General features: G+C 47.6%; 1 protein-coding gene across 1 annotated transcript; it reads left to right on the forward strand.

Annotated features, from left to right (window-relative positions):
- Positions 1 to 353: 353 nt before the first annotated feature.
- Positions 354 to 10,637, forward strand: LOC147641570 (uncharacterized). Its single transcript, XM_086807754.1, has 4 exons — positions 354 to 989; positions 6,638 to 7,007; positions 7,132 to 9,458; positions 9,729 to 10,637. Exons 1-4 carry the CDS (start codon positions 354 to 356, stop codon positions 10,635 to 10,637), a joined length of 4,242 nt encoding a protein of 1,413 aa, XP_086663880.1.
- Positions 10,638 to 12,883: the final 2,246 nt, after the last annotated feature.

Below are 12,883 nucleotides of genomic sequence, written 5' to 3' on the forward strand. Positions count from 1 at the left end.
CTGTGCGAGCGAAAGGGGCTCTTATTTATCAGCAACTCAGTGTTCCTCTGATAAAACTTGATTTCTTGATTTATTGTGATTCTTGCAATTGAGATTGGAGAATATGGGTTTGCCAAGCTCCACTTGTAGTCAATCTTCTGCAGTATCCTAACAAGCCAAGCTCTCCTTCACCAACAAATTGTGCGAGTGAAAGGGACTCTTATTTATCAGCAACTCAGTGTTCCTCGGAACGCGTCGGTCCCTTGTGCCGTTCGGCACGTCGGCACGTGAGTGAGCCCGTTTGGAGTCCCGCGGGGACCGGGCCGTCACACTTGGTATCAGAGCCGGAATCCACTCGGCTGAGCCACCGTCCCATGCCTAAACGGCGCGACGTGGTTCATGAACAGATTCAACAAGAAGCCGGTTACGAGAGTAGCGAAGCCCCGTCGTCTCAAGCCGAAGCTCAGCGGATTGAAGAGGCAGAAGCCCTCTCAACTGAAATTAATGTCGAAGTCCGGCGGTGGGTTAATCAAGCCGAACGCCAAGAGTGGTCGGGTGAACGGCCAGAACCCTCGTCGGCGAGGAACATGGCTGAAGAAGGTGATTTCCGAGGGAGCTCTGAAGTGCAGGCTCGGATGACAGAGCAAGACGAGCGTCTTGGCCGTCTAGAAGACTTGTTAGAAACCTTGATGGACCGTTTGCCGTTGCGGGCTCTCGAGCGGAGGGGCCGTGACTCCCCCCCCGACTCCGAGGATGAGTCCACCCAACACGGCCGCCATCGTCACGAGAGGCGTAGGGGACAAGATGATGATGGTTTTGGGAAGTACAAACCTCAACCGCCAGAAAAGTACTCGGGACTCCGGGATTCTTTGGTTTTGCAGAAGTGGGTCCGCGAGGTAGAAGAATACTTGGAAATGAATCAAGTGGCAGACAGGCATTGGGTCAAGATTGCGGGTCGTTTCCTCACAGGGGATGCGTTCAACTCGCTCCTGTTGAGATATCGAGCTCTAGTGAGGCGGTGGACACTGATGACTCGCCTGGGGGATAGGCCCCGCACTTACACCACTGGCATGGTTGGTGAGATCTTGGGTGATATGCGGCCAGTGGGATGACAGGCTGTGTGACAGCCACTCTAGAGACTGGCATAGTTATAGCGCCAGCTCATTTAGTCGGGTTCACACTATAGAGAACCCGTGTATGTATTTGGTTGAGTACCTTTCATATTGTGTGTACTCTTATTCTTGTATATGGTGTGTTGAGTGTTGAGTAGAGAAGAAGAAGATTTTCAGCCTCTCACCTTGTGTGTTCTCTATTAGGGTTTTGTGAGTGTGTGTGTGTGTGCTTGCAAGAGCTCAAGCTCTCTTCCCCCCTGCATCTTTTCATGGTATCAGAGTCTGGTTGGTGCTAAGGGCTGAGCTGCAAGCAAGAGAACCACAGGAAGCGGTACGAGGGTAAGAGCTTCAACTACTCTTTCCTATTGTGTTGGTGACTACACCCTTGTCGGGAGCTCTACGGGAGGCACCGGCAAACGGTCTCTGATTGAGGAGCTTTCTTCGCGGGAGTAAAGCTACAGGGCAACTATATAGTCCTTCGGACTGAAATTTTCGGGCCAAAAACGCGTTTCGGGCGCGTCTGGACCTCCGTTTTTCAGAAAGCAGGTGATTTCGAGCACTGCGGGTAAGTCATCGCTTCTCTGCAGAACTCTGTTTTAAGAACTGCAGGAAGACAGATTGACTGTGCAGACACTGTGGGTGCTGCAAAGAGGTCTACAGTTGCCATTGGGTGTATGTATGCACATTGAGGTCACTGGTTGTGACATTTGAGTGGACTGCAGTACCGCTGTGCAGGAAATACAGCAGTTGTGCAGAAAAACCAGAGTGCAGTTTTTGGTAAAATTGTGTGTTTGGCAAGATGTCTAATGATGGCATAACACAGATTGTGGCTGAGAAGCTGGACAAGAATAACTTCCATGCTTGGAGGTTCAGGTTGACTAATTTCCTGATGGGAAAAGGCTATTGGGACTACATTGAAGGTGAGCATGAAGAGGCACCAGAGATACCGGATATAAATCCGACTGCTGCAGATGTGAAAGAGTTTAAAGACTGGAATCAAGGAGCCAGGAAAGTAATGTATTGGCTTTCCATTAGTATACAGGACACCATGATTGGGCACATTCAGGATGCCAAGTCCCCCAAGGAGGCGTGGGACACCTTGGTAAAGCTTTATGAAACAAATACCAAGGCACGTAAGATACAGTTGAAGAATGAACTTCATACTGTGGAGAAAAAGAGCATGTCTGTGAATGACTATGCGCTGAAGATAAAGGGCATTGTGGAATCCCTTGCATCTATTGGTGTGTCAGTAGATGATGATGACAAGGTGGAAGTCTGTCTACGTGGTCTCGGGCCACAATACAAGGCGTTTAAGACGTCTATTCAGACTCGGGAAAACATTCCCAACTTTACAGATTTGGTGTCTATGCTGATTATCGAAGAGAAGAACTTGGGTGAAGACCAACAGTCTTCACAAAGCAAAAACAGTTCAGAGCAACAGGCCTTCTACACGAGTTCAGGAAGAGGACGAGGTAGAGGAGGCCGTGGACGCGGTCAAGGAGGTGGCCGAACAGGTAACCAGAATTATGGCCAGCAGCAGCAGCAACAACAACAGTCCCAGAGTCAACAACAACAACAACAACACACAGGTGGAAGAGGCAAATTCAGAGGCAGGGGGAGTCAAAGAGGCCGTGGAAATTGGCAAAGGCAATATAATGATGCACGTGAATGCTACTATTGTGGTAAGCCAGGACATGTGCAGTCAGAATGTTATAAGAAGCAGGCTGACATGCAAAATGGGAAACTGCAGCAAAACAACTATGCATCCTCAAGCAGAAATAATGAGGACAATGAAAGGTTGTTTGTTATGCAGCATGTTGTGAATGCCATGTCTGAAAATGCTGATGCAGCACAAAAAGATAATGTATGGTATGTGGATTCAGGCGCTTCGAACCACATGACGAGTCATGGGGAGTGGTTCAAGGAGATGAAGAACCCGGAAAGACCAGGTTTTGTAGAAAATTGGGTGTCACTGCTCATCCAATTGCCCACGTTGGAGATGTGCCATTGTCTATGCAGGAAGGCAAAGTGAAGTACCTTGCAGATGTACTTCATGTACCGAACATAACAAAGAATCTGGTTTCAGTTGGCCAGATGATTGAGCAGGGGTTGCAGGTTCGGTTTAACCCTGATGGGTGTTATGTTGAAGATTTCAAAGACAAGTGCAGGTTGGTTGCAAAAGGCAACAGAGTGGGCAGAATGTTTACGTTGGATGTAGACATGCCTGAAATGAGTGCTGCAATGTTTGCAAATGGTTCAGGAGTTGTTGCAGACACAGACATATGGCATAAAAGGATTGGTCATGTGAATGTGAAGAGATTGAAGTCTATGCAGACAAAAGGAATTGTGACAGGGCTGCCAAAATTTAAAGTGGAAGGTATGCAGAAAATATGTGAAGCATGCCAATTTGGGAAGCAAACAAAGCATGTGTTTCCACGTAACAGATATGTGAGCAGAAATGCACTAGATGTTGTGCATTCAGATGTATGGGGTCCTACGAAGACCATATCTATGGGAGGCTGCACGTACTATGTGACTTTCATTGATGACTACACAAGGAAAGTGTGGGTATATTTCATGAAGGAGAAGAGTGAGGTGTTCACTCACTTTCAGAATTTCAGATTTTTGGTTGAAAAGCAAACAAGTAAATATGTAAAGTGCCTAAGGTCAGATGGAGGGGGAGAGTACTTCTCCAATGAGTTCTCTGAATATTTGAAGAAGAATGGTATTCGGAGACAGTATACATGCAGATACACTCTGCAGCAAAATGGAGTTGCTGAGCGGAAAACAGGCACATTGCTGAGATTGCACGGGCATTGATGGAAGAGAAGAATATGCCGCATTGCTATTGGGCTGAGGCTGTTTCTACAGCAGTATACATCATGAACAGGACTCCAACTGCAGCCATACATGATGTAACTCCAGAGGAGAGGTTTACTGGCAGAAAACCAGATTTGTCTCATCTGAAAGTTTTTGGATGCATTGCATATGTGCATGTACCAGATGAGCTGAGAACCAAGCTGGATCCGAAAGCTGAAAAATGTGTGTTTATTGGATATTCCCTTGAGCAAAAGGGATACAGGTGTTATAACCCTGCTACACGTGAGCTGAGGGTAAGCAGGGATGTTGTCTTTGATGAGATGAGCAGCTGGTATGCTGCTGAAAAAGAAGCTGTTGGGGCTGATTTGAGTGGAAGTGTGGTTGCACAGAATGCAGGTCAGCAATCACAGTCTTTGAGTGGACCAGGAGAGTCCTCATCTAGTGGGTCTGTTGATAGACCATGGAGTGGCAGGCTGCGTCATAATACCAGCCCTGCAAATGTGATTAGTACATCACGTAAAGGAAAAGAGAAAGTGGTTGAGCCCCTTGGTATGCCTGACATTTCTGCAGGGCATTCTCATGTTGATGGAGAGTCTAGTGGCTCAGATATGAGCCTTGATGAGGAGCTTGGGATCCCAGCTATGAGAACACCTGGTGTAAAGAAGGCTATGGAAGCCATGAATGAAAAGCTGCGAATATCAGGGAGAGTGAAGAACCCTGTGCAGAGATTTACATATGATGGTTATGTGGCACATCACTATGCATATATGGCAAAGGTTGTGCAGGTTGTTGAGCCCACATGCATTGATGAGGCTGTTGGAAATGTGTGTTGGGAGAAAGCTATGGACGAGGAGATGGATGCACTATATGGAAATGAAACTTGGGATTTAGTGCAATTGCCTGAAGGCAAGAAAGCCATTGGCTGCAAGTGGGTGTACAAAGTTAAACATAACAGTGATGGAAGCATAAACAGGTACAAGGCTAGATTGGTAGCCAAAGGATATGCGCAGACATATGGGATTGATTATGAGGAAACTTTCAGCCCAGTTGCCAAGATGGCAACGGTGAGAGTTGTGATAGCAGTGGCTGCGTCAAAGCAATGGTCTTTACATCAGATGGATGTAAAGAATGCATTCTTGCATGGGGATTTGCAAGAAGAGGTGTATATGTTGCAGCCACCAGGATATGAGGATGTGGGTCACCCCGAGCATGTTTGCAGGTTGAAGAAAGCCTTGTATGGCTTAAAGCAAGCACCAAGAGCATGGTCTGACAAGATTTCTGAATATCTTGTCACTATTGGCTTTCATGTAGCCAATGCAGATTTCTCATTGTATGTGAGACATGGTGATAGAGGGATTGTGCTTGTTGTCATCTATGTAGATGACTTGATCATTACGGGGGACCATGATGCAGAGATCTTTGATGTAAAGATCTTGCTTAGACAGAAGTTCGAGATGAAGGATCTGGGGGAGCTCAGATATTTCTTGGGCATTGAGGTGATTAGGTCACCACATGGTATTGGATTACTGCAGAGACAGTATGGCTTGGACATGTTGTCCAAGTATGGTATGACAGGCTGTAAGCCTATTTCTGTGCCATTGGATCAGAATGGCAAGTTGAGTGCAGATTCAGGAGAGATCTTGGAGGATCCTACTATGTACAGGAGCATAGTAGGAAGTTTGATCTACATGACGATCACCAGACCAGATTTGAGCTATGCTGTTGGGTTGGTGAGTCAGTTTATGCAGGTTCCACGGAAACCGCATTTGGATGCAGTGAGACGCATACTGAGGTATGTGAGGTCTACTTTGCATTGTGGACTATTCTATGAGACTGGGACAGAGATATGTGTACATGGGTACACAGATGCTGATTGGGCTGGTAGTATCTCAGATAGAAGATCTACCAGTGGATTCATGTTTTCTTTGGGGAGTGCTGCTGTGACTTGGAGCAGCAAGAAGCAGCCTACGGTTGCTCTATCGAGTACAGAGGCCGAGTATAGAGGAGCTGCTATGGCAGCATGTGAGGTAGCTTGGTTGAGAAAGCTACTTGCAGATTTGGGTCTATCAGTGGATAGACAAGTTGTCATTTTCTGTGACAACATTAGCAGTATACAGTTGGCCAGGAACCCAGTCTTTCATGCTCGTACGAAGCACATAGAGGTCCACTACCACTTCGTCAGAGAGAAGGTCTTGACAGGAGACCTTGACCTTGTTTATGTCAGCACAGAGGATCAGGTAGCTGACATCTTCACCAAAGCATTGGGTACAGAGAAGCTCCGCAGATTCAGGGCTTCGCTTGGTGTACATGAGATGGAGTTGAGCTCGAGGGGGAGTGTTGAGATATCGAGCTCTAGTGAGGCGGTGGACACTGATGACTCGCCTGGGGGATAGGCCCCGCACTTACACCACTGGCATGGTTGGTGAGATCTTGGGTGATATGCGGCCAGTGGGATGACAGGCTGTGTGACAGCCACTCTAGAGACTGGCATAGTTATAGCGCCAGCTCATTTAGTCGGGTTCACACTATAGAGAACCCGTGTATGTATTTGGTTGAGTACCTTTCATATTGTGTGTACTCTTATTCTTGTATATGGTGTGTTGAGTGTTGAGTAGAGAAGAAGAAGATTTTCAGCCTCTCACCTTGTGTGTTCTCTATTAGGGTTTTGTGAGTGTGTGTGTGTGCTTGCAAGAGCTCAAGCTCTCTTCCCCCCTGCATCTTTTCAGCTCCTAGCCGCGGAGAAATGCGTGGAGGGAGGCGGTTGGAGGTCTTGGGACGACTTCAAAAGGGACATCACGGAGTACTTTGTCCCCCGCAACGAAGTCTTCAGAATGAGAGATGAATGGAGAAACCTAGCTCAAGGCGATGGCAAGCTGTCTGAATATATAAGCAAGTATCGACAGATCATGCTGCAGATCGCTAAGATGGCCTCAGTGGATCGGTTGCACGGTTTCTTGTTCGGGTTAAAAGATTGGGCCCGAAGGGAAGTCGAAAAACAGGATCCCAAAGACTATGAAGAAGCCATGGTTATGGCTGAAAGATTAGCAGATGCAGATAGCCGTCGCAGGGTCAATACACGGGCCAATACAACTGCAGGTAACAACCCTAATGCACCTAGGATGCAGGCAAGGCCGGAGAATGCAACATGCGACATGAGAACTGAGTCATTTGGGACACAATCCATGACAAATCGGGGTGGAGGTTACCCAATCCCTCGCAGGGGCGGCTATGGGAGCCAAGGCAGTAATAGCTGGAGGAATAACACTCAATCCACTGCACAGAGTGCCAACAAAAGCAGTCAGCAAACGGCCACTTACCTGGAGGAGCTGCCGTTGGTGTAGTGGTGATCATTATGATAACGAATGCCCAAAACGGCCAACGCAATCCAAAGTGAACACAGTAGAAGCCCAGGATGCAGAAGATGACAGTGAGCAACATGATGCGTGTTGTCACCATGGAGTGCAGATTACAGAACTAGATGAGCCGGAGTGCTCCTACTCAGGGGATGATGCGTCGAATATGCCTCGTGTGGGGGCCGTGCAGGCAATGCCGAGATGCATGGCAGCCCAACTGCAGACAGTTCCTCACTTGTATTTCCAAGCCGAAATGAACAGGGTAAAACAAGACATTATGGTGGATACGGGTGCAACTCATAACTTCATGACTCCACAATGTGCTAAGAAGTTGGGGGTGCGGTTGACGCGTACGGCCACGCCGTTGGAGGTGTCGTTTGCTCAAGGCGCCGACTCCAATGTGCTCATGGCGTACTCCGTACCGGTCCAAGCGGGCACATGGAAAGCCAAAATGGACTTCCTTGTGGTTCCGATGGATGCCTTCAAAGCCATTGTGGGACTTGCATGGATCGATAAATACCTCCTATCACTTTTGGGAAAAGGGGTCAATAATCTTCTCCTTGACATGCAAGGGACTGGGGTGCTGGTACCATGCGTCAGGTCCACCCCACCCCGCTCAACGAAGAGGGCCCCCCCGAAGACAAAAGACACACCGAGGCACGGCCACATGGACAAAAAGGCTCCCATCAAGACGCAGTGGCGTAGTGCCAAAAGGCCCACAGGCAGTCAGATGAACCCTGCCATCAGCGACAAAGGGAAAAGGGCAATCATAGAGAATATCAATCCAGTTAACGCAACCCTGCAGAGACAAGAACATGCATGGCCAGAATTGCAGGGACTGGAGGTGCTCGGCAGTAAACCACAAAATGCAACAAAGCACAGTCAAGATGCCCGGAGTAAGCCGATGTCGTGGGACGACATGACTCCTGACTGGTACTGGTACTCAGCTAAACAAGTGGAAAGGGATATGAGGCATGGAGCCCAAGTACACTTATGTATTATGCGAGTGGACAGTGACGACGGCACAGCCAAAGTGGTGGTTGGGCAGCCAGAGATTAAAGAGGTTCTTGACCAATTCAAGGACGTCTTGCCGAACCAATTGCCACCCGGTCTACCGCCGCAGCGGTCAGTGGACCACAAGGTCGACTTACTTCCTGGACACACCCCGCCGGCACGGCCACCGTACAGAATGGATGCCACCAAACTCAAAGAGCTCAAAAGGCAGCTAGGTGAGCTTATGCAACAAGGATTGATTAGGCCGAGCAAATCTCCATATGGCGCACCAGTTCTGTTTGTGACCAAAAAGGATGGCACAGCTAGGCTTTGTACAGATTACCGGGCACTCAATAAAGTCACTATCAAGAACAAATACCCCATTCCGGTGATGGATGATTTGATGGACAGACTAGCTGGAGCTCAATACTTCACACGTATCGACCTCCGATTAGGGTACCATCAAATTCGTATCGCAGAAGGGGACGTCCAGAAGACAGCATTCAGAACAAGGTATGGTAGCTATGAATGGCTCGTGCTGCCGTTTGGTCTCACGAACGCCCCAGCCACCTTTTGTACCCTGATGAATGATGCCTTCAAGGACTTTCTTGATGACTTTTTGATCATTTACATTGACGACCTCTTGATCTACAATAAAACCCTCACTCAGCATAAAGAACATCTCACAAAGGTGCTGCAGAGACTCAGAGAATGTAAACTTTATGCTAAACCAGAGAAGTGTGAGTTTGCAGTATCAGAGGTGGAGTTTTTGGGATTTGTTGTCAGCAACAGAGGACTCACACTGGATCCAGGCAAAGTTGAAGCAGTGCTCAAGTGGCCCACACCTACCAATGTTAGAGAGGTCCGGGAGTTTGTCGGCTTCACTCAGTTCTGTCGCAAACACATCCGTGACTTCTCTAAAATTATCACCCCTCTAACAGATATCACCAAGGGCAAAAGGGTCTTCACTTGGGCAACAAGGGAAAATGATGCATTCGAAAAAATGAAAATCGCCACGTGTGGCACCCCCGTCTTGAAGCTACCCGAATTCGATAAAGAATTCGAGATTCACACAGATGCATCTGATGGAGCTCTCGGCGGGGTGCTCATGCAAAGCGGCCATCCTGTTGCATACGAATCCAAAAAGTTTTCTGATGTTCAGCACAGGTGGCCTACACATGAGAAAGAAATGTATGCAGTGGTTCATTGCTTGGAAAAATGGCGACATTATGTACAAGATAAACACACTAATGTATTCACCGACAACATATCTCTCAAATACTTCCAAACCAGCCTAAACTCTCACCCAAACAAGCTAGATGGCAAGATCTCCTTGCAGAGTTCGACATAGAAATAATGCACAAACCCGGCAAACAAAACGTCATGCCTGATGCATTGAGCCGGATGCCTGACACAATTGCAATAAATGCAGAGGTAAATGCAGTAAGTGCAGTGGACAGTGATGTTTTAGATCAGATCAGCAATTAAACAGGATCCTGCAGTCCAGAGAATGTTCAGTGACTTACACCACGGTAGATCAGCATTAGGATTGTATGATTTTAGGGATGGACTCTTCTATGCCCATGGGAAAATCTATGTGCCGGAAGTGCCTAACTTGAAAGCCAGATTGTTGTGGGAGGCCCATGATTGCAAACTAGCAGGCCATGGTGGCCAGAAACGATCATTTGAAAAATTGAGTAGATTCTTCTATTGGCCTAAGATGCAAGATGATGTAATCGAATATGTAAGATCATGCCCCACCTGCCAGTTGGTCAAGGCGCAACGGGTAAAACCGGCGGGCTTATTGCAAACAATGCCAATACCGTCTCGACCATGGGACGTGGTCAGCATGGACTTCATAGTCGAACTTCCCGAATCACACGGCTACACCACCATCTTCGTGGTGGTTGACTATTTTTCAAAGCAAGCCCATTTCATCCCCGCTAAGCCGCCTCTTACTGCATATCTAACGGCCAAACTGTTCTTCAAGCATGTTTTCAAGTACCATGGCTTACCGACGGCTATAGTTTCCGATCGGGATAGAAGCTTCATGAGTTCCATGTGGAGAGAACTCTTCAAGCTGCTCGACACTCAGCTTCGGTTCTCCTCTGCATATCACCCCCAGACAGATGGACAGACAGAACGCATCAACCAGGGGATTGAGGATTACATCCGCAGTTACGTCAGAGCAAATCAGAAAGATTGGGCAGAGTACTTAGAAATCTTAGAATTCCACTACAATAGCTCCATACACAACGCTACGGGGTTCTCACCTTTCGAACTCGCAACAGGTGAGGAGGTCATAACCCCCTTGGCAATTGCCACTGGAGCTATTCATGCAGAAGATCATGATGCAGAGCAGTTTCTGAGACAGTGGTAGTTACGCATGCAGATAGCCAGGCAAAATTTAGTCCACAGCAAGCAGAAGTATGCCAAATATGCAGATCGCCACAGAACTCAAGCCGAATTCCACCCGGGGGGTGTGTGTGATGTTTCATCACGTCGGTGCCCTCCCTCAGCCTATGCTCACGCCCCCCCCCTTTTGGATGCTCACGCCACCATGGGTGCTCACGCCCCCTTCATGGTGCTCACGTTGGGAATACTATCCGGAGGGAGGGGGTGCTTTGGGAGGGTGCTTGACCGCCCCGAGGAAATTGCATCTATATGGGGTACTCCTCTCACTCAAGCCAACCAAGCCGTCAAGCAACCTCAAGCGCCATGCTCAAGCGCCTACCCTCTACTCCCTCTCACCCTCCGTGCCGCGGTCCGGGCCCTTACCCCCCCCCCCCCCCGAAACGGCCGTAGCTCAAGCCCGTTTTCAAAACGGTGCCTCCTCTTGTAAATATTTCTCTTGGTTAATAGCAAAGACGACTCCACCGCGGGTCTTTCTCAGTTCCTCTTTGTCTTGGCAAGCAATCCGTGAAGTCCCCGTTGCCGTTGGCTCTACGCGAGCCACGGGGAACGCGTCGGTCCCTTGTGCCGTTCGGCACGTCGGCACGTGAGTGAGCCCGTTTGGAGTCCCGCGGGGACCGGGCCGTCTCACAGGGAGACACTGCAAACTGTTAAACCCTGCAGATTATGGGAATAACTTTGAACCCACTAAGACATATGCAGCAGAACTGAAACAGTATACAAAATCAGAATTGGATGAGCCGGTTCATGAATCCAAACATAATAAACAGCCTGATGAACTCGGCTGCGGCCAACAAGGCCCAGATGAAGCTTGACTGGCTACTAACCAGTGGAAGGGGCTGAGCTAACATCATGTACAGTAGACTGATTCCGGGCGGGTTTAAGGGAACCCTTGGAAACTTTCCGATGCCTGGATGTAATAATCAGAGTGCTGAAGCCTTCTTTGACATTCGTGAACCAGTCCTTGTAGCATGGTTTCCTTTATTTTGCAATGCAAGGAGCCATGAAACTTCCTCCATTTCCTCCATGTTAGGTCCTGCCAACGATCCACCTCCATAGGTACACCACTAGGCTGAAGCTGCTTGATTAGCTTGAGAACACTGTCAAGATTCACAACATGCTGCATAACAAACAACCTTTCATTATCCTCATTATTTCTGCTCGAGGATGCATAGTTGTTTTGCTGCACTTTCCCATTTTGCATGTTAGCCTGCTTCTTATAACATTCTGACTGCACATGTCCAGGCTTACCACAATAATAGCATTCACGTGCATCATTATATTGCCTTAGCCAATTTCCACGGCCTCTTTGACTCCCCCTGCCTCTAAATTTGCCTCTTCCACCTGCGTGTTGTTGTTGTTGTTGATTCTAGGACTGTTGTTGTTGCTGCTGCTGCTGGCCATAATTCTGATTACCTGTTCGGCCACCTCCTTGACCGCGTCCACGGCCTCCTCTACCTCGTCCTCTTCCTGAACTCGTGTAAAAATAGCCACTAGATGCTTGCGTAAGCTAGTCTTAGATCAGAAATCAGGGAAACCTATGCAAGTTGAATTGGCCAGTGGTGGAAAGATCCTTTTCACTCACCATGAGATTGTATTGTATTTCATGTCAGCCTTCTTAAAAAGTATGTACGGTGCCCGAATCATGTGCTTAATGATGAACTCTTAACCTCTTCAACCCAAGGGCTGATGGAACTCCAACCTGAAGAAATCCTTGATGCTCGAGAAAAGGTTTGTTCTATAATGTGGTAAAGTTCAATTGACCTTACACATAGTTCAATGAAAGCTACACTTTCCTCTCTCCAAAATTTCTTGCATTCTTCCAAGAACAGATTACACATCTTGCAAGAAGATGATTTCCACATAGACAACATCTATGTGATGTATAGTGTCTATGCACTACTAGAAAACCAAGAGTAACGTGAACCAATAAGATACATGCCTATCCACATGTCTACTCCTACAACCACTTTGGTTTCTTAGCAATACATATATGTGTCTCTACGGCCAATCATGTCTCTAACGGACATGTTTATGGACTATCTATGGTCACATCCAAAAGTTAATAGCACCATCCATACACCTCTACAAGTGTCGTCTCACTGGACACCTCTACTATGTGAAACAATATCGTAAACCATTTCAATTATGGGAAATGATTTACTATAAAGCAATAAATAAGAAATTTTTATTGCTTATTCAGTTTGTATATAC

Source organism: Cibotium barometz, chromosome 1, assembly GCF_041138505.1.
Source record: "Cibotium barometz isolate CiBa-2024 chromosome 1, ASM4113850v1, whole genome shotgun sequence".
Lineage (NCBI taxonomy): Eukaryota > Viridiplantae > Streptophyta > Polypodiopsida > Cyatheales > Cibotiaceae > Cibotium > Cibotium barometz.

What these genes read in the sequence shown, in the direction of transcription:
- LOC147641570 (XM_086807754.1), top strand. Translation starts at nt 354, where the DNA reads ATGCCTAAACGGCGCGACGTGGTTCATGAACAGATTCAACAAGAAGCC. An exon ending in ACGGGCCAATACAACTGCAG is followed by an intron (nt 7,008 to 7,131) that starts GTAACAACCCTA and finishes AATCCCTCGCAG; the next exon opens with GGGCGGCTATGGGAGCCAAG. An exon ending in AGAAAGAAATGTATGCAGTG is followed by an intron (nt 9,459 to 9,728) that starts GTTCATTGCTTG and finishes GTGATGTTTTAG; the next exon opens with ATCAGATCAGCAATTAAACA.